The sequence below is a fragment of the Anguilla anguilla genome, chromosome 6, assembly GCF_013347855.1.
Source record: "Anguilla anguilla isolate fAngAng1 chromosome 6, fAngAng1.pri, whole genome shotgun sequence".
NCBI classification, from domain to species: domain Eukaryota; kingdom Metazoa; phylum Chordata; class Actinopteri; order Anguilliformes; family Anguillidae; genus Anguilla; species Anguilla anguilla.
This window is the reverse complement of record NC_049206.1, coordinates 47,218,388-47,244,858: the sequence shown is the minus strand read 5'-3', so window position 1 is coordinate 47,244,858 and position 26,471 is coordinate 47,218,388. Positions and strand designations below refer to the sequence as shown.

Here is a 26,471-nt window from a genome sequence, read left to right as displayed (position 1 = left end):
CACTTAAATACCTTTTGACTGAATAATGGTCTTAGTTGAAATTTGAGCGGAGGTGCAAGTATTTAGCTGTCCCGAGTATTAAAACATTTTCCATTCATGTTTTTGTCATTATTTTACGCTATGTGTCCAGACACCGTACCCCGTGAAGTAAAAATTATAAACCGATGTTTAATAAAAAACGCACGCTAGCGTGAAACGAAGAACAGTCCTCGCGCAATGTGCGCCGCTCGTGAAAACCGAATGTAACTAGGTGTCCGTTTGAAATAGATTTATGCGGAGGTTCTCGGTGGCGCTGTGTACGTACGCAGCTGTCTCCGGTCACCACAACGGCTTTCAAAGATAATCCCACAAATCTTCTCGGTTTGGCCCGGACAATGGAACGGCATGTTAAGTTTATCTGTTCGCTGACCCGATCCTCCCTCTTGTGCCGGTGGAATGTGCAAGGCTAGGAAATATGAACACGGCAGGTCAGTCTCCCCCAACGTTGTCCAAACCGGAGGATTCACAACCACTGACAAATCTTGCCTTTTGCTGAGATACGACACCAGATATGGTGGTGTGAGTTCTACACGACTCGGTTGGTTTTACCCACTCCTCGTGTTTTTAATTTAAATTAATCCATCACAACACTGGGGGACCTCAGAGGGGAGGTGGAGGGGAAAGGTTGGGGAAGTTTCAGTTCCTGTTATTAATTTGTGTGTAAATTAAACCCCACGCCCATTAAAACTATGCTCTGGTATTCCAGAGGAATGTTTTTGATAAAGAGTTCCACTTGGGTATTGCAAGTACTTGCACGCGCATGTTTATGACTTTAGCTACATTCTGCTTGATACACAAGGCTTTTGGGCACTGAAATGACGGGATCGAACGGTGCACTTTACTAAAGGAATCCTTGTTGAATTTTAATAGTAAATTCATAATTTGGGCTGCCAGTGCATTTGTAAGGAATGGAGGTCCCACCCCTGTCCTAACATTTTTGTGGCGGTGCTGTGGCAGGGAGCTGGGAGTGTGAATGTGGGTGAGACAGACAGATATAGACCGAGGGAGTGACAGGAGTGAAGGAGAGTTACCACAGTCTGGCCTGGCCTCTAGAAAAGCTGACATTTAAAGTTATGGCTGCTGAAAAGGGGAAGTCTCTGCATTTCCTAAATTTAAACTTCCTCCTGAGATTCAACTAAAAGACTGATGAAAAACAATTATCACTGTGGCATCGACATGTGCCACCGTGTCTGCCTGGTATGTGGAAACGGCCACAGCAACGGCAATGAGGAAACCAAGGTATCACAAGACCCAAAGAGAAATGAGCTATTCTTGCCATTATCATTGCCATTTTAATACCAAGGCTTACTGTTAGAATCATTATTATTATTGCGATTGTCATTATTATTAGTACTGCTGACATTCGCTTTTGGTATTGATTTTCATATGCATTTGCTTATGTCAAATCAAAATTAATTTATATAGCGCCTTTCACAAACAATTGTCTAAATGCTCTTCACATGCAATCCTGGCCTAAACCCCCACAGGAACAAGCCTAAGACAACAGTGGCAAGGATAATACAATATCCTATGATTGCCTTTCCAGTAATACTTTTTTGAATCGGAAAGTGGGGGTTTGGGGGGGGGGGGGGGGGGGGGGGGGGGAAGACAGAGATGGCAGTGTCCATCTCTATTATGCAAACAGATGCAGTTTAAAAGGGTTCCTCCTTTCAGCTCACCAAGCCCCTCTGTTCTCAGTGATGGACACAGCCCAGTGTAACTATGCAACCTCAAGCTAAGAGCTCCATTTTTAAAAAGCTCTCGGGCAAACTCCCGTAGAACTGATAGCACAGTGTTCGTACCACTTTTTCCTCTGGAATGTCCCTGGTTAAGGAGGGGGGGGGGTGGGGGGAAGACATGCTCTCCTCTGTACTGTCTTTAGTGGTTATCGGTCACCCCACACCACGCTCTGTCATTAGCTTGTCACCGTATATCCATAGACGTGTAATTTAAAAACCCCGAATATTATCAGACTGTTTATTTGAGGGACGTTTCCAGTTCCCGCTGCCCCATTTCAGGATGTTTGGTTTCACATACTTTTATCAAGCACTGGAATTTCATTTTTTTTAATTCCGTGGTATTTGTATGCATTTCACGGTATATTTTAAGCCTTTAACTATGCATGACTCAGGACGTGGCCTCTAAAATATGTTCTCTCCTTAACTGCAGGATTGTACTGTGTACGAAATGGAAGAAAAGATCCTGGAAGTGGTAAGCATCCTGTCTCATTGTGCTGCTGTGATGAGTTTGAACTGAACTGCTTTCGATGATCGCATCAAAGAGAAGGATCTCTTTCGTGCCAGAAACCCCGGGGAAATAAGTCATCCTTGGGAAATCGATTGCGTGGCAACGGGCTTCTGACACTTTCTCTGTTTTAATAGCCCAGCCTGGGTTCAGCTGCTTCCTGCCTGTGACACTAACCAGTCTTAGGCCCTGAAAAAGAACTTCCCGTGTCTCTCTCTCTCTCTCGTTCTGTCTTTTTCTCCCCGACACCAATTTCCAAAGATGCTTTGTTGGCATTCCGCGCTCTGGGCGATAACGCTGAACGCGGTCAGGTTGGTTTAACCATTGCCGTCACCCTCTGACCTTTGACCTTCCGCGGCGCGGTCGAGCCTCGGAGGCCACGGCTGGCTCTCGTTGACGCTGACAGGCCGGTGACAGTCCCCCCGACCCCGAGAATGCGAAACGAGAACGAGTCGGCGGTTCAGACGCGAATTTGCCTAGTCTAAATTTAACCGGTTCCCCGACCCCCACCCACCCCCCTCCCTCTCCGTCTGATACATTCGTAGATTAGCTGAGTTCTTTCCGTTGAGTGCTGAAGGATCCCTTCTCGCTGCCACTGTTGTTACACCAGAGGTGCTGAAATAGTTACAACACAACAGAAATACCGTACTCAAGGGGCCAACGCTAGAACAGCATAAAAGTGAGCAGGACAAAGAACGCTTTAAAAGCGTTTTAAAAAGCTTTAAAAGTGAATATCTACATAGCAGCCACAATTATTCCCAAGTGTCCAATGCAATGAGATATTGGAGCACATTTACTTTGTTTCAGAAATTAGCTGCTAAGTGTTTGTTCTCAGAGAGGGTCTTCCTGTTTATTTTAGTCGAAGGTTTTGAGCAGCATCTGTGACCAGACTGTGAGGACCACCTCTGACCCCATGATGAGCCACCCGGCCTGCCTGGAGGAGGTGAAGATCCAGGACGTCAAAGCCGGAGAAGGACTGGTGAGATTGGCTCTCCCCGATGACTGAGCCAAGCTAAATAAATACATGGATTTATTCTACCAATCCATCGCCTAAGTAAACTGAGTGACTGATTGAAAACAAAGCAAATATTGAAGAATATTAGTGCTGTTTACTTATCGGAGTCTAATTTGTTATTATCACGTAATAGATAAATTAAACAGGAGATCAAAACTACAGTGAAAAGTTAGTGTTACAAGCTTAAACTCAGGCCAAGTGATGGTGGAGTCAAATAAATTCAAGGCTCGTGTATGTAGACGTGCAACCAACCACTTTCCCTGAGTTTCTTTTTTGTAACCTGCGACACGTGTTATGAACAGCAATGAAAACGTAGCATTACCGTAGTAATTCACGGCATTCATGGGATACACATTGTGCATCCCGAACATGCATAGACCAGAGCCTCCATACAGACCCTGTGACCGCAAAGAATTTACGTTCCCTCTCATTTTCCAGGGCATGTATATAAAATCCACTTACGACGGGCTACACATCATCACCGGCACTACAGAACATGTGAGTTTGATTCCCGCCTTTATGCTCGTACTGGGCTCTCCTGTCTCCTGTCTGGGTTGGGCTGTCTGGAAAATGGGGACGGGTGGAACGGAGGAATGGTCTTCCTGCTTCCTAGTCTTTAACGTTTACAACCGTGTTCCGTCACGGTGTTTATTTTCATCGCCGTTACGAGCGACGGTAAACGGAAGCCTTTTGACGCCGGCAGATGTTTGTGGGCTCCTTGCGTGACGTGCGCACGTTTGACACGAGGTGGACCCAAAACCGAGCGAAATAAAGGCGACATCTGAAACAGAAACAAATAATTACTGTTATGATGTTTCCGTCCTGCGTCTGTGTGTACCTGAATACATTAGTCAGCCTGTTTGTCATTCTGGTTCTGTTAAATCCTCTCTCTGAGAGAAAACAATAGCCTGTTTGTTTGCAAGTGTTCACAAGTGGGGTTTTTTTTTTTCATTCTTTTGGCTGCTGTTTCTGAGGAGGGCACATCTGAGTTTTTATGAGGTCCTCTCTTGGATTCCACCCACTCGTCCCCTCTGAATGAAACCTATGTAGGACCCCTTTGAACGGGCTTTAACAAATTCACACTGCCGTGGGTGTTTCAGAACTGAACAAAACGGTGGCGTTCTCACATAGACATTACATTTCTTGATATGGAAATTCCACCATGATAATAACTTGTGAACTTTGCAAGACCTCACCGTTGAGAAAATCTTGATTTAAAAAAAAAAAAAAAAAACAGCAAGGTACTTATTTTACTTCAGTAGACATCATCATTCAGGCGTGTGTACGAGCTGTAGAATCTGTGAGGTGTGAAATAAAGAGCAGGTACAGGCTGTGTGTTGCAAAAAGCCAGCCTCTGAGCAGGTAATAAATAATAAAAATCATGTGCTCATCATCTCTCTCGTTTTTCAGTCTCCAGCAGACAGGACTCACAAGATCCACGCCGGGGACGAAGTCATTCAGGTCAACAAGCAGACAGTGGTGAGCAAACCCACCTTTCCCCTGTCCGTCACTCTCTGCTACTCCCCCACACCAGTACTACAACGAGTGGCAGAATCTGACTTAACATGGCAAAGGGTGGGCGTTTAACGTGCCATGATTGGTTGAGCGAGAGAATGCAATGTGACCTGAGAGAGACTGTGATAAGTTAATTTAATGTGCCCCGAATGTTGAATGAAACGAGTTGTGATTGGTGGAAAGAGAGAGGCTGACTGTGGTCCTCGTATCGGGTGCAGGTGGGCTGGCAGCTGAAGAACCTGGTGGGGAAGCTGAGGGAAGACCCTTTGGGCGTGGTGCTGATCCTGAAGAAGAGGCCCACCGGCACCTCCAGCTTTGCCCCCGCCCCCCTGAAAAACATGCGCTGGAAGCCCCCCCAGGTACAGGCTCCCCCCCCCGCCCCCCCCTTTCCGCCTCTGTTTTAGTCATAGTCACCGATTCGGCGGCTGTGTGTTCCACGTTGGTTAGGCTGTGGTGTTTGTTTGCAAGCGGAGGCTGTGATGTCATGGGTGCAGCAGGCCGAGGCAAGCGTGCGGCCCACCCAGGCAGCACCGGAGGGTGGGGAGAGAGGTGTAGGAGTTGGAACAATACAGCAACCGTGCTCTTTGATAAAATAACCTTAAAAACAAACAGAAACATTGTGATGTCATACAATGGGCACAGGTTGCTATTGGATACAGACAAAGGTATCCATGAATGGGAAAAAAGCACTGCCCTTTTTTCATAGAAATGGGATCAGGATGTGTTTTTTAAAACATTGTATAGATATTTCCAGTGACATTAGACTGATGGCTTTTAAGTGCTGAATAAGAGTCTTAATAGGCCAGACTTACTTTATTGGATCCATTCTATTCTTAAATCTCAACCTGGCGTAATTCTGAACCGCCCACTGCAAGACAAAGACCGCGACCCACCCGCTCCTCCAGAGATGGAGCTAAAAAGCCGCTGCACAAAGATCAAGCAGATTCCAAAGGGCTTGTTTTGTCCATTCCGCCTGTTTACGCAATAGCGGTAATCCAATCCTAATCTGAATCTGCAGTATTCCTATGCAACGGTAAATGTTAGGCCATCAGATTGATCTAACTGGAACTCAGCGCTACCGAAACGGCCAGGGTCCCATTAAGTACAAAAGGAACCTGTGATGTCAGCCGTCAGCTGACGGCTTCCCGTTTCGCGAACACGTGGACCGATGCACCCCGCCCAGCGCAGGTTTCCCCAGACACAAGGCCCGGCCTGACAAAGGCCCCATTCTGCCGTCTGTTTGTTTTAGACAGGAATCAAAGAGCCCGGTCTTTATTTTTTTATGATAAGAGGGCCTCGATACTTCAAACAAGATCTTAACTGTACCTATCGTAGCCTCGAGCTGTTGGGCCCTGGATGGGTGGGGGATGGGGGGGATGTGGGGGGGGGGGGGGAGATGGCCCATAAATAGGAAATGTCGACCTGTCGCAAACGGCAGTCCTGCTTTAGTGTCAGCGCTGTGCCTTCCGAAACGAGTTTTTAAATTAGCAGAGCCACGTTTACAGTCAGTGTTTCCCGAGCCTTGGTAAGAGCGCGCGCGTGACGTTTTGCGTTCCAGAGCACCCCCTGTCTGCCCAAAGCCCAGTCTCCGGAAAGCTCGACGGACTCTTGCTCCAAGAAGGAGAAGCCTGCCATCCTGGACCTGTACATCCCGCCTCCCCCCGCCATGCCCTACATGCCCAGGTGAGGTCACATGACCACCTGCTCACCTTCCTAGGAGCTCTGATTAGTGCTTGGTTTCTTAATATTTCCCCTAAGCTCACAAACACATTGTACATTGTGACCAGAGCTGTGAACATGGCTCTAGCTGTGCTTTTTTGGCCATGTTAAATGGGTCGTAAAATGAAATACAATGTTCAATTGCCTTCTGTTAGTCGCTTGGGCTGAAAGCTTATGCTGAATGGCCCAATTTGCAATTGCACTCCTCTGAAGAGTTGCCCATTCCTGTGGAAATAAGTGCCTGCAAATCATTTCGGTGCCCCACCAAACTATGTTTAGAAGTAAATGTTTGCTCTGCTATGAGGTTTAGCATCATGCCCTATTTTTAAAGTGCTACTTGACTCCTGTTTGCTTTTTTTCGCTTGGCGTTTTTTTTTCTTCTCATCTCTCGATCGTGCTTTTCTCCTCGCAGAGACGGAAAGGCCAGCTTGTGCTCGGGCGCCAGCAGGAGGCCGAAAGGCTCGGAGTCGCCCAACTCCTTCCTGGACCTGGAGAACCGGCGGCGCTTCACCATCGCCGACTACGAGAACAAGCTGGCCGTCCACCCCATCGAGGTCAACGTGCTGCAGCCGCGCCTGAGGGACCAGACCTCCTCCCGTGGTCAGTCTGGCCAAAGTCCGCACGTCCTCATGGGCGGGTCTACATTTTATGAACCCCAATGTAGTTGATTTACTGAATCATTTTGATAGGGCCCTGTTCTACTTGGGTAAGAAGAAATTAGCCAATAGGAGGTGACTGTACCTTTGCATGTATAACTCTGTGCCTGTTTTGTACCTGTGCAGGTAAGCCCCGCCCCCTGTCCATGCCAGCGGATACCTGTATAACCGTCACAGACCCATTTTCCAGGCCCTGGTCGCAAGGAAGGAAAGGTAATATATAGTTTTAACACAGCCTATAGAACACTGCAGCTAAGCTAAGAACATGAAATTGGTCACAATTGGATTATCCATTTAAAGCCTGCACACATACTGGTAATCTCCTTCTTTGTGTTTTTACTGCCCCAATTGAGGGCTTTACAACAGCGTTATGTTCAGTTTCTGAGATTCCTTTACCCAGTGCTAGCAGTGCTTGTAAAGAATCTCCAGATTCACTGAGGACATCAGTGATATTTTGAGTGGTGTCCAGTACTTTGAGCCAGTATATGACCAGATAACATAGCCGTTAGAAGATTCTTCTTTTTTGTTCTATGTTAGACGTAATTTCTTCATGTTACAGTATGTAGGTTTTGCTTTTAGGTAGTCGTATGCTATGGGTTGGACAGCTCTTGTTTATCACAAGTTAATTGTATGCCATCTTGGATATGGGAAGTCAGGTAAAAGCTAATAGCAGTAATTGCAGTCCCCATGTGTTGGGGTTGGTAGCTGTGTACTCTTCAGTCTGTACTCTGTGCGTCCGAAAGCTAAGATGGCCGCTTGTGTCCTCTGCAGGAGAGGACGGCCTGCACAGGTACCTGAGCAGCGAGCGCATTCCCGCCATCGCCGAGGAAGCCCCGCCCTTGCAGCCCCCTTACAGGCCGGCGTCGCGGGGGGTGGACCACATCCGGGGCAGCCGCTGCCTCGTCGACCTGCACAACAGCGCCACCATCCCCTACCAGGAGGACTCCGCCAAAAAGAACCCCCCCGCCCCGGCCCCGGCCCCCAAACCGCAGGCCACGGAGTCCTCGGTCCTGGGCAACTTGATCAGCCGCCTCAAGCTGCTGACCCATTAACGCGCGGCTCGCGCGGGGTCCCCTGATCCCCCCCCCAATCCCCCATCCCTCCTCATCCCCACACGCGGTGCCTCTACCCTCCTGCCCCCCCCCCCCCCCCCACATCCCCCGGCGGTCTGGCACGGGGAACGCCGGACCGCTCTCGGACTCCCAAGCAGAGCCGGGCCGTTTCCGTTAGAACCCTTTTCGGTGCATTTCAGCTCCTTTTGGAGCGCTTGCGGGGTCCCACAGAAGCCCCTTTGTGAAGACGGTGGAAGGGCGGCTGAATAAAGTCACTGTTCTGCGGGTTACGCAAGCGCGGAGGGCCTTACAGGAGGCAGCGGCGGGTCTGCCACGTCTTACTTTTCACTTCTCCGAAAGGAAAAGGAAAGAAAAAATAATAATTCAGGTCTAGAAAACACTTTGCCTTTTTTTTCTGGGAATAAACTCTCTTATGTGTGATGTTTAAGTTATTCATTTTGGTTTTTTTTATTTTTTATTTTATTTTTTGTTTAAATATTATCTGTACAGTTGTGTAGATTTTGACATGCCAAAGTATTGGGACCCGTTTCAATTATGCCCCCCCCCACCCCCCATGCTATGCATTTCTTAGCAAATGTACCTCAAGCAAGTTAACACTAGAAAGAAAAAGAACGGTTGCTCATTTTTCTATTTCAGATATAGTTGTGTATTTCATGTTGTTGCCTGTTACATTTTTGTTGAGAATGCACACACTGCCAGCGGTGGCCTCTCTCTAGCTATGCAGTAAGGGTGCCTTTACTCAGTACTGTTACACGTGCTGCTTTTACCCTCGACCTTACGTGTGACCGAACCCGGTTACGGTCCTGGTCACCCTGTCGTTAGGGCACAGCAGTCAGATCATGGCCTTATCAGCCCAGCGCTCTCTGGGGCTCGGACACAGGCAGCCCCTCTGCCTGTGCCCTCACTCACTGTGTCTTAAGAGCTGTGCTGCTCCAAATCACTGTGCTTCAGATCACCAGCAGTTAGGAGGGAGGGGAAAGAGCACTATGCATTCATTACTGTCAGTAGTTTGCACATATGCACACACACACACACACACACACATAACACACCCACACATGCACACAACACACAACACACCCACACACATGCATAGATGCACCTAACCGATAACTCTCATAACATTTCAGAAATGTTGTGAGAAAGTTACGTTTGTTTGAGCTCTTTGAAGCAGACTAGCCTTGTAAACCTCAGGGGTTGTTGGCCTCCCTAGGAATCGTGGGACAGGTTGCCCTGTGAAACACACAGACCGAGGCCACAGATAGCTTGATGTTAAGTCTTACGAGAGGACAGTATTAAATATTCATATTGAGAAACTTGTACGTTAATGTGTTGTATCACAAACTGCCTTTATAATGCTGTTGAAAATAGTATATTAAAATAAAAGTGCAATTGATTCAAAGCACTTTTTGTCATGTGATTGATTTTATTACAATGATGGCTTGCGCACTTTTAGCATCTGAGTAGTGGAAAGAGGCTGCAATCAAGGTGTGAGAAAGTCCAGTTAAGATCTCAAAAATGTGACTGAGAAATAATGGGTTTGTTCATGGGTTTACTCACATACCAGCTGAGTATATAACAATGTGTGTTTACCAGTAAGTGAGGACATTGCCACTGCTTGCACAGCCTTGAAAATTGGGACCACAAGCTGATCTTGGATCCGCTTGTGTGGGCGGAAAGCTTCTGGGGCTCACCACGCTCAGCCAATCTTTACGGACCTGTCCGGGCTTCGGGACCGAGCCGTCCGCTCCAGCTTTCCCACAGAGTTTACGCAAAGTTCACTTTCGGCCTGGGCCGAATCGAGCGAATTCCGGCACATAATTAAGAGGGATCAGCGTCCCCGTTAAAACACAGAATGCATCACGCTCACAGACAGATTAGTTATGGAGCCGCTGGCAGTAAATCTCACTTTCATGTCACTGAGGGGCAAAAGATCCCAGCAGGCAGTGCATTTCCCCGGTCTCCCCAGACACCCGAAAAAGAGGAGCGGATAGCGTGAGAAATGAATGCTGATGAGGCACGAGTCCAACGTTGCTAATTCTCTCAAATTGTAGGGTGAGACAGTGATGAGTGTTGACATTAGCCTTTGCAGTCTCTGTGTCTTAAACTAAGAAAATATATTTATTTGGGTGGCATTATCCTGGGATAAAATCACAGTCGCTTGTCAAGTCTGTCCTTAACTAACCGCATAAATATCTTAATTCCAGACACACCACAAAAAATTTATTTGGAAATTGCACGTCGGTTTATGTGAAACTTCGTACTGGGGTGGACAAGGTCATTCTTAAGTTAAACGTTGTCATCATTTAACACCTGCAAGTCGTCAGATGAGTGTAAAGGCATATTGAGCTTTAAGTAAATCTGCAGTAATTGCAAGTCTGTGTACAGGCTGATAAAGATTATGTTGTGCAGAATACCTAAGCAGCTTACAACGTATGACTGGCATGAATGTTCCATTTCACGTTTATGTGAGAGCCTGTTAAAAAGACTGAGGGGGGGGGAAAGGAAATATTAAAGGGGGATTGAACACGCCAAGAAAAGGAATGAGGGGAAAAGAGGGATAAGGTACTTATCTTGGCTAATTCACTTGCTGGAAATTCACCACCGCAGTGTCAGAAAGACATGTCTGAATGCTAATGACTGCGAGCGCTTGCTTGGGACTGCAGCTGCCCTGTTTGACTGCATAACACCCCCCCCCCCCCCCCCCATCTCTCTCTCTCTCTCTCTCTCTTTATCTCCCTCACCCCCCTCCCCCCCACCCCCCCACCACCACCCACAGACACAGCTGTCAGAGCAGAAGATCCTGGTTACTTCTCTCACATGAAGAGAGCGCTGTACAAAGACCGATCTGTTTTCATTCAATTCTCTATCTTGAATCAGTCTCCTACAGGACAAGTACTATAATCACTTCTCTCTTTTTTTTACCTTTTTAACTCAGCATTTAGTTTTAATTTTTTATTCATTTGTACCCAAATATTGACTCCCTACTTCAGATGGTAAGTCTGTGCCAACACAGCACCAACTCCGGCACTAGAAGGTCATTGGAAAGGACATTGGTAAGAGAACGGAGTAGCCATTTTCTTGGTGCGACTTGTCGACCACAGAGTTGAAAAGAAGCGGCAGGAAGGTCAGGTGCTTTCGGTGAACAGCGCACGCTTGTCTGCGCTCTGCCGAATCAACAATGGTGGCGTCGCACCATAGGCCGTTCTAACCCAATCAGAAGAGCGGGGGGGACAAGCATAATAATAAATACAAGTCCTAATTACGACAAACATGTTACCACATGGCAGTACATACAGTAGTGCAGAGCGCAGTGAAGTGGCTGTCTGTTTGCTTGTCGACAATAACATCTCTGCTGTGTAAGGTGCAATTCCTGGAAGGGTTATTCAGAGTAAAGCATAAACTGAATTGGTGTACCAAATTAAATTCACTGAATACATAACTACATCTGTGAAGTGCTGTATTTATTGGGTTGAGAAACCAAAATTATGAGCACTCTCACGCCCAGCCGAGATTACCTAATATGTGTTTAGTACAGCAGTATATTTCTGCATCACCTTTTTATAGTTATATATTATAATCAAATCAAATTAAACCTCATTTTATGAGAAGACTGTCGGAGACAGAGAACGAAGGATGACTCATCTGAATCACTTCCCAATGTTTCTTAACTTTGTGTGTGTGTTTGTGTGTGTGTATGTGTGTGTGTGCATGTGTGTGCGTGTGGGTATGTGAGTGCATGTGTGTGCGTGTGGGTATGTCCATACATGAACATGTGTTTGCAGGCCTACGGGTGTGAGAGAGTATGCCTGTGCATGCATGCCTGCTTGTGTGTGTGTGTGCGTGCGCATGCACCAGCACAATCAGTACATTCAGAGTTACCATCACTTGTCAGCTGTGTTTGCCACTACAGAGGGTAACACCCAGCTACGGGGCAGATTACCGTAATTATCACAGTCTTCCAGTGCCAATCTCCTAGACTCACAATGGAGATCAGAGTAATAACCTGACCCTATCTGTAGCTCAGACTCCTGGCACTGTCTGAATCTCTGTAAAGAAAGAAAGACGTCAGTGTGTGCCTCAGCGTTCACTCTCTAAGGCAACATTCAAAGTGACAATCCAGGGCAATGTGGAATAACAAGGGAGATTATAAGGGTTTTTTTTCCAACAGGCTCCAATTAGTCATATCTGGGCCAAAAAGCAAACATTTTCACAAGAGTACAGAGCTATAAGGCGGTGTGATGAATTCTCGTAGCTTCAATGATCCAGTGAAGGTATACGCATTCTGGACTTGCATCCATCCTTTTTGTTTTTCATAAATCGTAATGTGGCTGTTCTTGCTTCATGTCAGCATGTCAATACAAGCTGATTAAACTGTGCACATTCCCTTCTAGTTTAAAATGATTTATTTAAAAAGTGAAAAACAGAGTGAGTTGCTCCTGGCCCGCTGTGTTTTGTGCTGAGTGGGAGTGAGGTGCCATTTATGATCCCCCAAACACGATTATTGCTGCCCCGTAGGATAAAGGCAGGGGCCTTTGTCTGAATGTAAGACTACAACCACGGTTCCCTAGTAAGCGGTATGAACAAAATCTGCACCACTTCGGGTGGCCGCGAACATTAACGCTGAAGTTGTTCATTCACCATTTTCCATGTAATATTTTGGGAAAGCTCTACTGATGATTAGTAAACAGTGGAAGTGAGTGCACTGGTGACGGTCGAGGTGATAGAGCGACCCTCAGTGGTCAATATATGCACGAGAATGTAAAAAAGAACAATGAAAAATTTTTAACCAAAAAAGGTTGCAATTTACTTCGTTTTTTAAAGGCGATAAATATATTATTCCATCATAGAACGTCTGCACAGCTATCAATGGCCATTGAATAAATCACAAGTCACCATGCAATGCGACAGGAAACAGGCCAAATTCGCCGACAAAGGTCAAGTGTGATATTAAATGTTATGCTGAAAGGTTGTACCTGGATTTCTGATTCTGCTTTGTGTTTTTCCCAGAAGATTAAACGGGACCATTTACTTAATTTGCTTCCCAAAACACCGAAGGTGGTATTTTGTACGCTTTTTATAAACGTGGCCTCTAGTATTGCACAGCAAAATGCGAAGTCTAAAATCGTGGATTATGGTAGGTTTGACTTTATTTTGCAACTGATGCATGGGACAGACGTGTTTACATGTGTTTTAAAAAATCACGAATCGGCAAATCGTCGAATTCAACAAATAGACGTCAGTGCTGTTAGGCTAGTTTAATTTAGACTTGTTTTTGTAAAGACTGACGTTCGCTTTCGATGTAGCCAACCTATGAATTTTAATTTGAATGTTGTTGATATTGCTTTTTGTCACTTAACCAGCAATCTTTGATTTGTTTAAATAGAGTTTTTCGAAGAATGCAAGCAGATTATATGCAGAGGGTGGTGATCAATTAACTCCATTACATTTATTTAGGTACGGATCTGGTTTGCCAGACATCCACCACAACCGCCGTTTTTTTTTTTGTTTTTTGACATATGATACAGCATTACGCAGTCGCAGACCTAGAAGGGTAAATAATGGGTCACTAAAACAGTACAGACCCGCGCGAAAGTCCTTACTGTCGCTAGCTTCACACCGCTCACTAAAACTATGGCTGTATCCCTTAAATCTGCTTGCCGGATGTGTTCCTCTGTTGTTGGGGACGTTTTGTTGAAATTATGAACTGCAGTTTGTTTGCCTTGGAGTTGTGCTTAAATAATAATCCACTGTCATGTCTCCAGTAACAGTGGTGCACTCATTGCTTATGGTTCATGTATTTACAGGCTGCTTTCCCTGTTCTGCTAGCACATCCCTTGGCAGCTAGTGACTATCACTCTGTAAGTATATGCCCTTTCCTTGCAGGACTGTGAGGTGGGTTTCTTTATGGCTCAATAAATGTCACAATACTCATTTATTGTAAGAAAGCACATTTTTATTAAACTGAGCTGAACAAACGTCATGAACTAAATATTGACAAACAAGCAGTGTTATTTTGTTGACTGAATGATACTGCTTTGCAGGGCATGCTGACACTAAATATAAGTATTCCTTAAAGGGAAGTTGTCAACGCATAAAACCGTGTAAAACGGCGCAGTTGCATTCACCAGAGCTTCTGTTTTAAGTCTGTTTACTTCATTACTGACTTAGTGCAAAGTCCCCAAGGGAGTGCAGTCACATTTAATAATTCAAATAAGTATTTTTATTTTTGTGCATAAACTGCAGGAATCTGCACATCTCTTTGGAGCTTACAGATTATTGCACATTTTACAATCTGCATTAATCTCTTTAAATATAATTTTTAGCAATGGTTGAATGAGTTTATGCCAGAACACTGACTTCAGTAACTGCTCTTTCTGCAATGATGTGCAGTCTAGCCCTTATTAATTTCTAGTACTAAATTTAAGTATTAGAAGTAGAATTTGTCCTCCGATCTCCATGTGCCTAATTAGCTTGATAATGTGGAGACTTGAACAAACTCATAGACGTATCTAATGTGGAGTCGTTCAACATTGATGCTTGTTGTACTGAGATGTGCTAAGTGGCCATGCTGTTTCAATGGCAACCTCTGTGTACAAATAAAATTTCAGTATCTGTATGTTTGTGCACTGGAGTTGTACTTCAACTTCTGCATTTGTAACAGCATCATGTGGAAACGGCAGTATCAAATGTTGTGCACAGCTGTAGTTTTGTAGTTTGTAGGAACAATAAACCAGATCTGTAATTGCATGATAGCCTGAGAGAGAGAGAGTGTGTGTGAAAGAGAGAGACAGAGAGAGAAAGAGAAAGAACGCACAAGAGAAATGTCACATGCAGAGGAGAGTTGGTGGGGGAGAAATGTGGTGTGAAACAGGATGTTCCAGTCGATCGATGCTCGGCAGTACCGTTTTGGGGGGGAGGGGGGGTGTGTGATTGAGCTGTCACTCCGAGCACTGTGTCGGTGACTTCTCCGTCCTAGGACAGTTGCACCCTTCCTGTTTGGACTTGCTTGTTTCCTAAATCTCACCCTCTGCTGTCTCTCCCCTCCCCTTCTCCAAAGGTGTGCTTTCGTCAGAAGTCCAGGAAGAAACCCCGAGGTAAGACGGTTTGTGCTTTTTTTTTTCTGCTACCCAGCACCGGACGTCATGCGGGCATCTGTGGCTTTGCTCTGAAGTATAATTTTAGCCAAAGATATGTGCCCATAGAAAGAGATGCTTGACCAGATGCTGCTCAGCTTGGCAACAAGCTGTGTATGGGTCATGGTGGGTAACCTTTTATCTCTGTGAATGATGTGTTTTTACGCGATGCATGTATTTGTTTATGTGCATTCATGCATGCTTTCATGTGTGTGTTTCTGGAGGGTTTCTTGCACAAAACGTATTTGAGTTGTTTAGTGATGGTTGAACTGTAACACGAGTCAGATCAAGTCCAGTAAGACTGATCACATTTCACATGTGAAATATGGACAGGAGATTGGCAAAGTGGAATTTGTTCAGACAATAGCATGTATCAGATTTTATTAATACTTGCTGCTAGCAAGCTCCTGATAGTCATTTATACTCTTTTGATGTATATGGTTATTCAAGAAGAGAGGAATCGAATCCAGCAGTGAACTCTATTATTGTTTCGTCTAAATCCCACAGAGAAAAAGATAAAAGGCATTTTACTGTGTGCTTTTTCTTGTATACGTCTCTGTTCATTCCGTATGTTCAGTAATGCGTGTGCTAACGAGAGTTCTCGCAGCTGTATCTCTTGTTGAAATTCTGATGTTCATAGTGTGCAGTATTGTGCAAACAGTCAAACAGCATACGTCGATAGTAGCACTATTAAGGAATCCATTGATAGCGATCAGATTGGTACGCATGTCACTGAGTGTGTCGTTTAAATTTTGTTATAGTCTGCATAACATTTTAATCTATTACTCTATAAAAGCATTACTCTTATAGAATGATAGATACGCTGAGTGGGGTACTCTGCAGAAACCCACTCAAATAATGTAATAGATTGACTGTCAGTTGCTCGTTAACTTGTAATGTTAAAAACCTGCTCTAGAATTTGCATATTGGGATTTTCAGATGTATTCTTGTTCTAGGTTTTAGCCACAAACCTCAATCTTGCAAATGTTTAATTTCGGTTTCAGTTGTTGTTTAGATATTAGTTCCAGCAAAGTGTCATAAAATACAATGGTGGAAGCAATGGTGCCTCTGCTGAAATAATCTTGGTTTTGGTCTCTATCAGACCATGGTCACATATTGGATACAGTGGTCTGCACTCCACCACTGGTTTAATGGTAGCGGACCTGTCGTTATTTGTGTACTTCAAGGATTTGTGTAGATTACTGTATTTATAAGACATTTTGGTAGGGCAAAGGTAAACACTCCTCACTGGTCTTTTTCAAAGAGAGCCTCTGTTTGGCAGGCAATGTGAGGATGAGCCGGAGGCGGGTCTCTGTGAAGGAACTGGGGCAGGTGGACTACGAGGGCTGGCTCTACAGGAAGAAGGAGGGCAAAGCTTTCCTCGGGATCAAATGGAAGAAGTACTGGTTTGTGCTTAAGAGGGCGTCTCTCTACTGGTACGCCGGTCAAATGGTGAGTCATGCTGTGAAGAAAATGACTCTCGCTACTAACGCTGCCGGTCAGGGCTAAATTAGCCGCAAAGAAACTAGTAGATTGACACAGCACTTATTGCAGCTGTCCTGATAAGGTGTCCGCCCCTGTCGCAGAGTCCGAGGGGGTGTGGTTGTGGGCTATGATACATTTTCATACAAAACTTGATGGTGGAGGGGGTGTGAAGCAGGGGGGCAATTGAATTTGCATTTGAGGGTAGGAATTGACATTTATTCAAAATCTGAATTGTACTGCTGAAAGTAGTTCTTTTTTGACAACCACCAAGGAAGTGATGCTTCTGACTGTAAAAGTTCTCCCTCAGCTAGTATGCACACAGAAAATATTGAATGTTTATGTGTCCACCTGAATTTCCATGTACCCTTTTTTTACAGGCTGAGAAAGCAGAAGGGTACATAAACCTTGCAGAGTTCACAATTGAGCAGGCTGTGGAGTGCAAGAGGAAGTAGTAAGCATTTTATAAATTCATATACTCAAATCATAATAAAAAGTTTATAGGCATAGTTGTGTATGTCTGACAATGATGGGGGAGGGGCAAAAGTCATGCTTGTAGCTCTTTCAAAAAGGCTGCTGTTCTCCCACTGAATTTTGGGTATGTTTTACTTTAGCCACACTTGACTTACATGGGCTTTATTTAATAGCGATGTGGAAGACTAATAATGAAGGATAATTTCTTGCCACTTAGTATTATTAAAAGGTTGTGTACCTTATATCTAAAAGTGATACTTCCTTAAATATGAATTGAGTTACATTGGTGTTTTGATTAAAGCCTAGTACTATATTAAGGAGTATGTACTGCAGATTGTTGAAGTGCTTTTTCTCACAGGCATACCTACAGTTTGTTGCTTACAGTACACCACAGCATGGTGACTTCCTCCCTGTCACAGGAAGTAGCGAGCCTGCCAAAGTCTTGTGATGTGTTCTTGTGATTTTTTTTAGCAAACCTTTACTACAAAGAACAGTTTGCTTTCTTTGTATGGCTGTTTGAATGTAGACATTTGAATGAAACGTTTTACAGCTTATATATTTACTGAAGCATCTGTGGTTGAATACATTGCTCAAGGGTACACTAGCTGTGCAGTAGCAATTGGTTTTCTGGAGCTAACGCCAATGCATAATTCGGAGCAGCACCATGAACAGTTTCACAGCTCGATTCTGGTGTCTTTTAGCCGCTGTATCTCTCACACGTCTTACTTTAGTCTGTGTCTGGCTTCCTGTCTCCCATCTCTGTCTCGGCCTCTTTCACATCTCTTCCCCCTCTATCTGTCCCTTTTTAACCTCTCCGCCCATCTCACTGTCTGACAGTGGTGACTCTTCTCACACCAGTATTCAAATACTTTTCTGGGCTCTGTTGATCCTGCCTGGTGTAATTGAGCCCGCCAATATGACCACAAGGAGGGGTTTGCACTTTTTGAGAGTGTTTCATTGGTTCCAATACACCGGACAAGATCAGTAAAGCGCAGAAACGCATTTGAACCCAAAACGAATATGTATTTGACCCGGGTCTGTCTCACACGTACCCCCGTCTCACTGTCCGCCCCCCCTGGTCTCTCGCAGCGCGATGAAGGCCTGCCACCCTCAGATCATGACGTTCTACTTTGCGGCAGAGAACACCGCGGAGATGAGCAGGTGAGGCAGGGGCCCGGCGGGGGAGGGGGGGGAGGGGGCGGTGTGGTCTACGGTAGGCGTGCTGGGAACGGATGTGCTTCAAGCTCGGCTGAAAATGAAGAGACACGTGCTGTTAAAACACAGCTGTGCTCCAATCACGGCTGTGGGACTTTTGAAGGTTCTTCTGCTGCAGGGACGATGCTACAGTGTGACATTAAACATTCAGCACAATCTTCTTCAACATCCTGAGTCCCCCCGCCCCCCACAAAATCATCATACAGGGTGCATACCATTTCTGTCCGAAATAGGACATTTGGAGTATGACGGTAACAATTTTGCTGTTTCAGGTGGCTGAATAAACTTAAGATAATTTCGACACAGAACGAGCCATTAGAAAGAAGCTCTGGAGGTTCGTTTTTTTTTTTATTAAATCATTTTTTAATGTGTTTTTATGTGTAAAACTCATTCACAGTATATTTGTAAATCAGACATTTCCCATTTTCTCAGAACCTACAAATTGTGTATGTGTTTGCGTGTGTGTACGTGTTTGTGTGTTTACGTGTGGGTATGTTTGTTTGTGTGTGTGTGCATGCGTGCTTGCGTGTGTCTTAATAAAGAGTGTTACAGTGAAGCCAGTGATAATGAGGAGGCTGAGCTGACAGACGCAATCTCTTCTTCAAATGCGGAACAGAACACACCCTCGGTGAGTGTGTCACCCCGAGCCACTCTTTTCCCAGATTAGACCCCGTAATTACAGCCTGCGCCAAGACCTAATTAAACATCTCAGCATTGAAAACGTTGTACTGATCAACTCGGAGTTGAAAGAAATATTTATAATTTTTAGAAGAATACCCTATTATTGATTTTTTGAACAAATAGTGTGTTCTGTCTAAATGTGCACTATTAATGAGTTCAGGGTCTTCTTATAACCTTTAGTGTCCGTTTTTTACTTGCCACAACTAATGCTGCAAGTAACTGTCTTTTCTGGTATCACAAGATACAGACCACATGAAAGATATTAGTGAGAAGAAAGGCTGTTTGTAGCTGTAGTACTGGTCCATTGTTTTTGTTTTTACATCCAGTAAGAACGGATTTGTCTTTTGGTTTCTATTCTGTCCATTGATGATTCCATCATAGGCTGATTATGAGGATTAACACAAATCAGGAATGAGAAACATTATTTATGGGGTTTGCATTGCATAACTGTCAAAAGAAGACTTGTTTTAGTGTCTTGTGTGCTTAACAGCACATTTGCTTACCAGGCTGTTTTCCTGACATAATGACCTCCTTTTTTCTCTGGTAAATACCGCACACATAAGTAGCACTTAGTGAAATAAAAAAGGTTGAAAGGAAATAAGTAAACCTATGTTTGACCAACAGCTGCTTTCATTTCTAGATATTTAATAGATAATTTAAGTCCTGTTATATTCCATTTTAGTTGTGACTGTGAGCTCCTGTACTTGCATAATAAAGACACTGTCAAGGAGAACAGAGATGAATTCATTTGTTGATATTTCAGTGCTCATGTTGTAACCACTAGATCTCAATACATTTTTATGACTTTTGACTCAATTTTGTTCAATTAGGTGAGTCCCCAACCGCCTTCCTCTTCGCCTTCCCACAATGAGACTGGAGACCCCGGTCCGTCCCCTGTAAATGACGGCATGACATCACAGAACTCCTTGGCCAATCACAGCCAGTCCTGGCTGGAAATCTCCATAAACACCTCCCCTGAGAATTCGGAGAGCTCTTCTCAAGATGCCAGTGAGTTCCCCCTACAGGCAGCCAGTGAGACTTGCAGTGAAGAGGGTTCCCAGAATCCTCCATCCTCCCAGGATATGCCAGTGATCAGGAACCACCATAAAGATCAGGTGGCTTTAGTTACAGCAACAGTTACAGGAACATAAAGGAGTGCACACACAAATTTTTCAGTTCAGAAAAATGTACTCCCTTAATATTTCACCTTGTTTTGGTGGTATTTTTAATGTATGATAATGAAACCTGATTTGTGTGCAGTTTTATGCATAAAAATACATGCGTCCATTTGTTCTTGTTCACTAAAAAAAAATATAGCCATAACCATGAGTTATATGCTGAATGGCTCTTGGTAAATGTATGTCCACTACGATTGTAAAATGCCTTGTGCATGGACGGAGTGTGGCACAGTGGGTAAGGAACTGCGCTTGTAACCGAAAAGTCGCAGGTTCGATTCCCGGGTAAGGACACTGCCGTTGTACCCTTGAGCAAGGTACTTAACCTGCATTGCTTCAGTATATATCCAGCTGTATAAATGGATACAATGTAAAGTGCTATGTAAAAAGTTATGTAAGTCGCTCTGGATAAGAGCGTCTGCTAAATGCCTGTAATGTAATGTAATGTAATGTAATGGTATATTTCACAGTTTCCCAACCGGTGTGCCGTGACACTCTGGTCTGCCGCCTGGCGGCCGCGCGAGTAATCCTTTTAAAATAATTTAAAAGTTCAAATTTTTAAAAAACTGAAATAAACCAATCCCATTCACAAAGGCCAAAATAAGAGTCATTAAAATGCATATGGCACAATTAAAACCCCCAATAGGACATTCAGTCCTGCTGTTGACAGGACACATCAACGTCAGCACGTGGCTTGCTTTTGAGAGTGGTGTGCCATGAGATTCTGTACATTTGGAAAGTGTGCTGTGGAAGGAAAAGGTTGGGAAACGCTGGTGTATGTACCATTCCACTGTAGCAGTCCTTAGTTAAAGTAGTAATGGTGTGTTGTATGTCTATTTAGAGAATCAAGAAGTCACTTCTGACGAAATGGAACAACTGTACATACATCTAAAGCAAGCGAGCCTGTCTCCGACTGGGGAACACAAGCCTTCCACCAAAAAGGATTTCAGAAGTTCTTTTATTAAACGTTGTAAAAACCACACCATTAATGAGAAGTTACACCTCGTAAGGACTTTGAACAGCACTCTGAAGGTGAGTTTTGATGGCTGTTATCACTGACGTTATTTCTGAGTTGGCCACTAGAGGGGAGCATCAATCCATGTCTTCACACATCTGTAAATATTCATTGGCAAATATTAGGGTATTGTATTGCAGGTTGTGAGATGACATAGCAAATCTGAGAGCTAATCAGTCTGGTTTGTCCACCTTATATATCTTTAATGACTTATCTGAAAATAATGGAAATGCTCTTTTACTTATGTAAAGTAAATACATAAATGAATCAAAGTTCTTGTGTAGATTTGTGTGACTGCAGACCTTCTGTCTCCTGTGATAGGCTAAGGAGGCAGACCTGTTGACCATTGAGCAGCTGCTGGCTGATCCCGGCCTGAACGCGCTCAGATACAGGCAGTGGAAGGAGGCCAACGTGCTGCTGCTTCAAGAGATCTGCCATGGGCTCTGTGGGGAAGACGGGGAGCAGCCTGCCGCAGCTGGCCCCACAATCCTCTACACCGAGACCAGCGTTTGAACAGTGCTGCTTTGGGGCATGGCGACGGGACGTTTACCCATAAAACCCCTGCCAGATATGATATCCCCCCCTCAAAAGCTTCAGCGTCCATAATGTGACCATAGTTTCCCTGCTCAAGTTAAGGATGTTGGCTGTCTGCCTAATACCCAGCTGAAAAGGACATCCTATTTGGAGCTGTTTCACACACTGATTTTAACTTTTTTCTTAACATGGCTTTTTGCCTTATGCCAGGTAGGTTTACAGGACTGAACACTTAATTGGACAGATATTTTTATTACAACAAATGGAACTGGAGTGGATGAAGTTGCAGGAGTGATGGTGTCTTTTTTCATCTTCTGCTTTGAAGAAAATGCTTTTTGTCATTTGATGGTTTTTTCCCCATGTTGGTTCATCATGCACCTTCACACTGGTAGTGTATTATTTTGTCCTTGTGCTTTTGTTTTTTGTTTTTAAAAAATGGGAATTCACAGTTCCAAAATTCACTCTCCCACACACGTATGCACTTGTCATTAAATATCGCACTACTGACTCCTTTCTTTAAAATTTAAAGTTTGCCTAAATAAGAATATCTTTACTGTGTAAAAAGCAGTGCTCTTGCCTCTCAAACTAAATGGACCTCCCTTCTTTTTGACTTGTATATGAATTCAGTTGAATATAATACAAAAATATTGATCGATGAACAGTGAATGAAAGTCTTTGTTTTAACCTTTTAATTTAATAACAGTACTGTTTTAAATGCATGAAACATGATTTTAATTGTAGCTTCATTGTAGATGTCTGATCTAAATGCTACTGTAGATGTCTTTTGAACGTGTGGTACTGTAAAATAGTTGTATTTATTTCCATTTCATTTGTAAGAATGCAAGTACTTGTATAAATATAAATATACAATAATTGTTTAGAACTTTCTATATTTAAAACAATAAAAGTAGCATTTCAGGGTCCTTGCTTGAGTCATGCAGTATTTGAGCCTGCTTCTTGGACATATTTCATATTGAGGAATTCAGTTGAACCAGGAATTTGCACTTCAAACTTGGCCTCAGAGGGTGAGCTCTAAGGAAAAAGGGGAAAAAACAAATCTGTTGTATTTTATTTGTTTGATCCAGTTTTGATCTGAAATGTTTTTCTTCCAAATTTGTAATATCCAGTTGTATTAAGACCCGGCTCACTGCTGCCAAGTCATCTGTTATTTTCGTGGACGGGACAAGCACCAACTCAAATTCCGCCAGCTTCCATTTTATGTACCCTACTGTCCACCAGCGAAGATGCTCAGTCATTGTTTCTGAAAACTCTAATTAATGTCCAGTTGGAGCAGACTGTGCAAATCTGCAAGAGGAGACTCTGATGTGCAATGAGATGAAGACGATCACATCTATTGAATCCCTCCCTCCCTTGGTGACATGGCCAATCAAACCTGTAATTGGAAAAAAAAAATGCTGTAACGATGTCTTCATAGGTGAAACAGGAGAAACATGTAAAGATTTAGATGAAGACTGTGCCTGTTGTTCTTGCCCCTCCACCCACAGTAGAAATACAAGGTAAGTGAAACGATACATCGCATCGTGGCGTTATTCCATTTATTACGCAGTTAACCGTGTTAGTTAACCATTATGCTTTTGGTTTTTCCTTTCACTTTTAGAAGAAACTATAAGAAACCACACCTACTCCCTCCAGAACAAGGCTAGGGACATGCAGCCAACTGAACTTCCGTATGGTTAGTATATTTCCACATTTCGGTCTGTGCTTCATGTCCTTAAATAACTCCCTATAGTTGCTACAGTGGGGTCAAGAATTCTACTTATGAGCATAAAAGGCTGTATGAAATAACGGTAATGAGCTATATTTAATGCTCAACTAAAAGGGGAAATTATATTCTTTTATACTGATGAAATTGAAAATTGTTTGGAGAAAAAGCATTCAGAAGGTCTTGGAAATGGTATGGTTAATTTAGCTGTTTTTTACAATAGTGGTTCTTTTCGTTTCTGTGTTTTTTTTTACCAACTTGACTGCACAACTCCTAAGCCATTTATTATTTATTATTTAATTATTTGTTATAATTTTTTGTGTGTTACAATATTTAAAGAAAGAACTCCTCCTGTGATTTAAAGCCAGTTTTGGAATTCACTGATGATGATGATGATGATTATTATTATTATTATTATTATTATTATTATTATTGTTATTATTATTATTATTATTATGTGTAATGTTAGGGGACAGGAATTGGAAACACAAACCTTCATGTTCAAATGTGAGGCATGGTATTATGTATATTCATTAGGTTCAGGCCAGGCCATATAGCTTGGCATTCTCAACAAGCTCACGCCGTGTCCTTGGGTGACTCCTGTTCTGCTTTGAATTCCATATGCTGTGTTTCCATAGCAACCTGTATAAAGGCAAGAACAAAAAGGTGATAATGGTCACCATTTCACATTCCTGCTCTGCACGCGCTTCGTCCAGCCTGTTCTCCCCTCATCTGTATCAACACGTTTGACTGTGGGGTGTCAGTTAATTGTAGCAGGGCAACGCCAGCCCATATGCAACAAGTACATCGGACTGCAGGATGCAGGCTGGGGTCAGGGGGTGGATGTTGATCGGTGGGGTTTGACATCAAGCAAATGCAGGGGTGTGTTTGGAATTGTGTTAATTCCACACTGAAAGTAAATGAAACAGTGCCTTTACCGTTTTTGGGGAAATACATGGTATTTCCAGTCAGACACTATGAAGTTCTTCCAGACAAGCATGTCTGCAGAGAGATAGATGGTTGTGGTCCTTAACTTGCTGGAGAAACAGCCTGTTTTGTTTGTTTCTGAGTCACAGCTGCCAGTCAGTGGCTTATCTTGGCTGTAACTCCCAAGTATGCTGGTCTGTATTGTAATCTGTTCAGCCGATAAACTCTTGTCTATGTTTACTGTTTACAAGAGGAAGAGAATTAGGGTACAATGCATGATTTGCTGTAAGCAGACTCCATAACAACAATCTTACGCAACAATCTTATTTTCCATGTAATAACAATGAGGTGAAATAATGCACTAAATCACTCCACTGGGCTCACGCTGAGAAAAAATAGTAAAAATGATCCATTTAAGCAAATATTAATGAACTCCATAACTCTTGACTAATTAATGAAAATGAAAAATATTTCAGTTATATCAGTTGTTGCACTGTATGTAAGTTGTGGTGTTTTGAGGATGTGGCAAACACTTCCCATTCCAGAATAAACCCCGCATGAGCTGGGTTTCATGATATTATTACACACATTTATCATCAAATAACCATGTTTGCAGTCAGGTGCACAGATGTGTAAAAATCATTTTTTGCTTTTGCTAATATTTGTTCATTTATTGATAACAGTGCAAAGCCGAAGGAGGCTAGCAGATGTTTCAGCATTCAAGTCATCACCACTGATGATATTACAGGTTTTGGGAATTAAGATGAATAAAACAGCTCCCCGAGGCTTATCGGAATTCATTTTAGACAGCTCAAAAGCACATTCCCACAGCGAACAATCTACTTCCGTAATCACTTCTTCCAGTTCTGACACAGCAAATTCCAGAAGAGTTTGTAGAAACAGAAATATATTTGCTGTTTTCCCCCCTGTCTCAGATGAACACATGACAAGTAGCTTAATTGTTTCCTGAGTGAATTCATTCTATGTATCCTGGGGTACCATAAAGGCCGTGTTTCTCTCTGACTTGCCCGGACTGATTTTGCAGAAAAGTGCATAATTCAGAATTGGCTGTCGATTGGCAGTCTTATTATTTTCTAAATTTTTGCATTTAAGAGCAGTTAATATACGCATACGACATACGACATACGCCCCCTATGGGAGTTAATTTTGTCCCATAGGGGGCGTATGTCTCTGGTCTTAATTGCAAGAACCAAATCGCCCTATGATGCCGAATCCTACACAAGGGCCATTCAGCAATAATAAAAATAATAAAAACTTATTTTTGTGTTGTATCAAAAAAAATGTAAATATTAAAAAATTTTCTGCCTTGTCTTGGGGGAATATGTATGATTTATCAAGATCTATAAATACAAATGTCTACAAAAATGCTAAATACTAAATTTTCTGTAACCACACTAGAGGGAGATGCAGTTACAGTTTTACCTTTTTGTAAATAGACTCTCTTGCATTACTGTCATATTTCTGGCTGTTTGTGCATTAATTACCGATATTCTTGTCGATTTTGTTTTGTAATGTCTGCCCCTGTGAATTTCAAACACTTATCTTCATCACGGGAATATGTTAAACACTGGTGGCTTTTTCAGGCTATAATCACAGTTTCTGCCAGTTAACATTTGTGACCTGTAACACCTGTGAGAGGTGATCATATGGGCTGACTGAATGTGAAATAATGTAAGGGCTACTTAGATCAATGCTAATGAGATCAATAACCTCATTAACAGCCTGATGGGAAAATGCTAATCCACTGCTCTGGTTGTAATCACCCTGTGTCTAAACCACTATGATGCCTGTGCCAGCTTTCCTGAATGAGAGGCTAACAGAAGGCTG

At 43.4% G+C, this 26,471-nt stretch overlaps 1 protein-coding gene across 2 annotated transcripts in view; it reads left to right on the top strand.

Annotated features, from left to right (window-relative positions):
• The window catches only part of cnksr3 (cnksr family member 3), a 49,545-nt gene extending 26,913 nt beyond the window's left edge, over positions 1 to 22,632 (top strand). The window contains exons 5-25 of one of the 2 annotated variants that reach the window (XM_035423085.1): positions 2,209 to 2,250; positions 3,143 to 3,262; positions 3,737 to 3,796; positions 4,709 to 4,777; positions 5,032 to 5,172; positions 6,372 to 6,496; positions 6,945 to 7,132; positions 7,315 to 7,401; positions 7,960 to 8,195; positions 10,687 to 10,747; positions 10,851 to 10,870; positions 14,069 to 14,122; positions 15,322 to 15,366; positions 16,664 to 16,849; positions 17,260 to 17,333; positions 18,443 to 18,514; positions 18,841 to 18,902; positions 19,111 to 19,196; positions 20,080 to 20,257; positions 21,266 to 21,456; positions 21,761 to 22,632. In XM_035423085.1, coding sequence (XP_035278976.1) covers positions 2,209 to 2,250; positions 3,143 to 3,262; positions 3,737 to 3,796; positions 4,709 to 4,777; positions 5,032 to 5,172; positions 6,372 to 6,496; positions 6,945 to 7,132; positions 7,315 to 7,401; positions 7,960 to 8,195; positions 10,687 to 10,747; positions 10,851 to 10,870; positions 14,069 to 14,122; positions 15,322 to 15,366; positions 16,664 to 16,849; positions 17,260 to 17,333; positions 18,443 to 18,514; positions 18,841 to 18,902; positions 19,111 to 19,196; positions 20,080 to 20,257; positions 21,266 to 21,456; positions 21,761 to 21,952 — 2,289 coding nt within the window. In that variant the 3' untranslated portion in view covers positions 21,953 to 22,632. Of the gene's footprint in view, positions 1 to 2,208; positions 2,251 to 3,142; positions 3,263 to 3,736; positions 3,797 to 4,708; positions 4,778 to 5,031; positions 5,173 to 6,371; positions 6,497 to 6,944; positions 7,133 to 7,314; positions 7,402 to 7,959; positions 9,667 to 10,686; positions 10,748 to 10,850; positions 10,871 to 14,068; positions 14,123 to 15,321; positions 15,367 to 16,663; positions 16,850 to 17,259; positions 17,334 to 18,442; positions 18,515 to 18,840; positions 18,903 to 19,110; positions 19,197 to 20,079; positions 20,258 to 21,265; positions 21,457 to 21,760 lie in introns of those variants that run through there. The other variant, XM_035423084.1, reaches the window with a different exon arrangement.
• Positions 22,633 to 26,471: the final 3,839 nt, after the last annotated feature.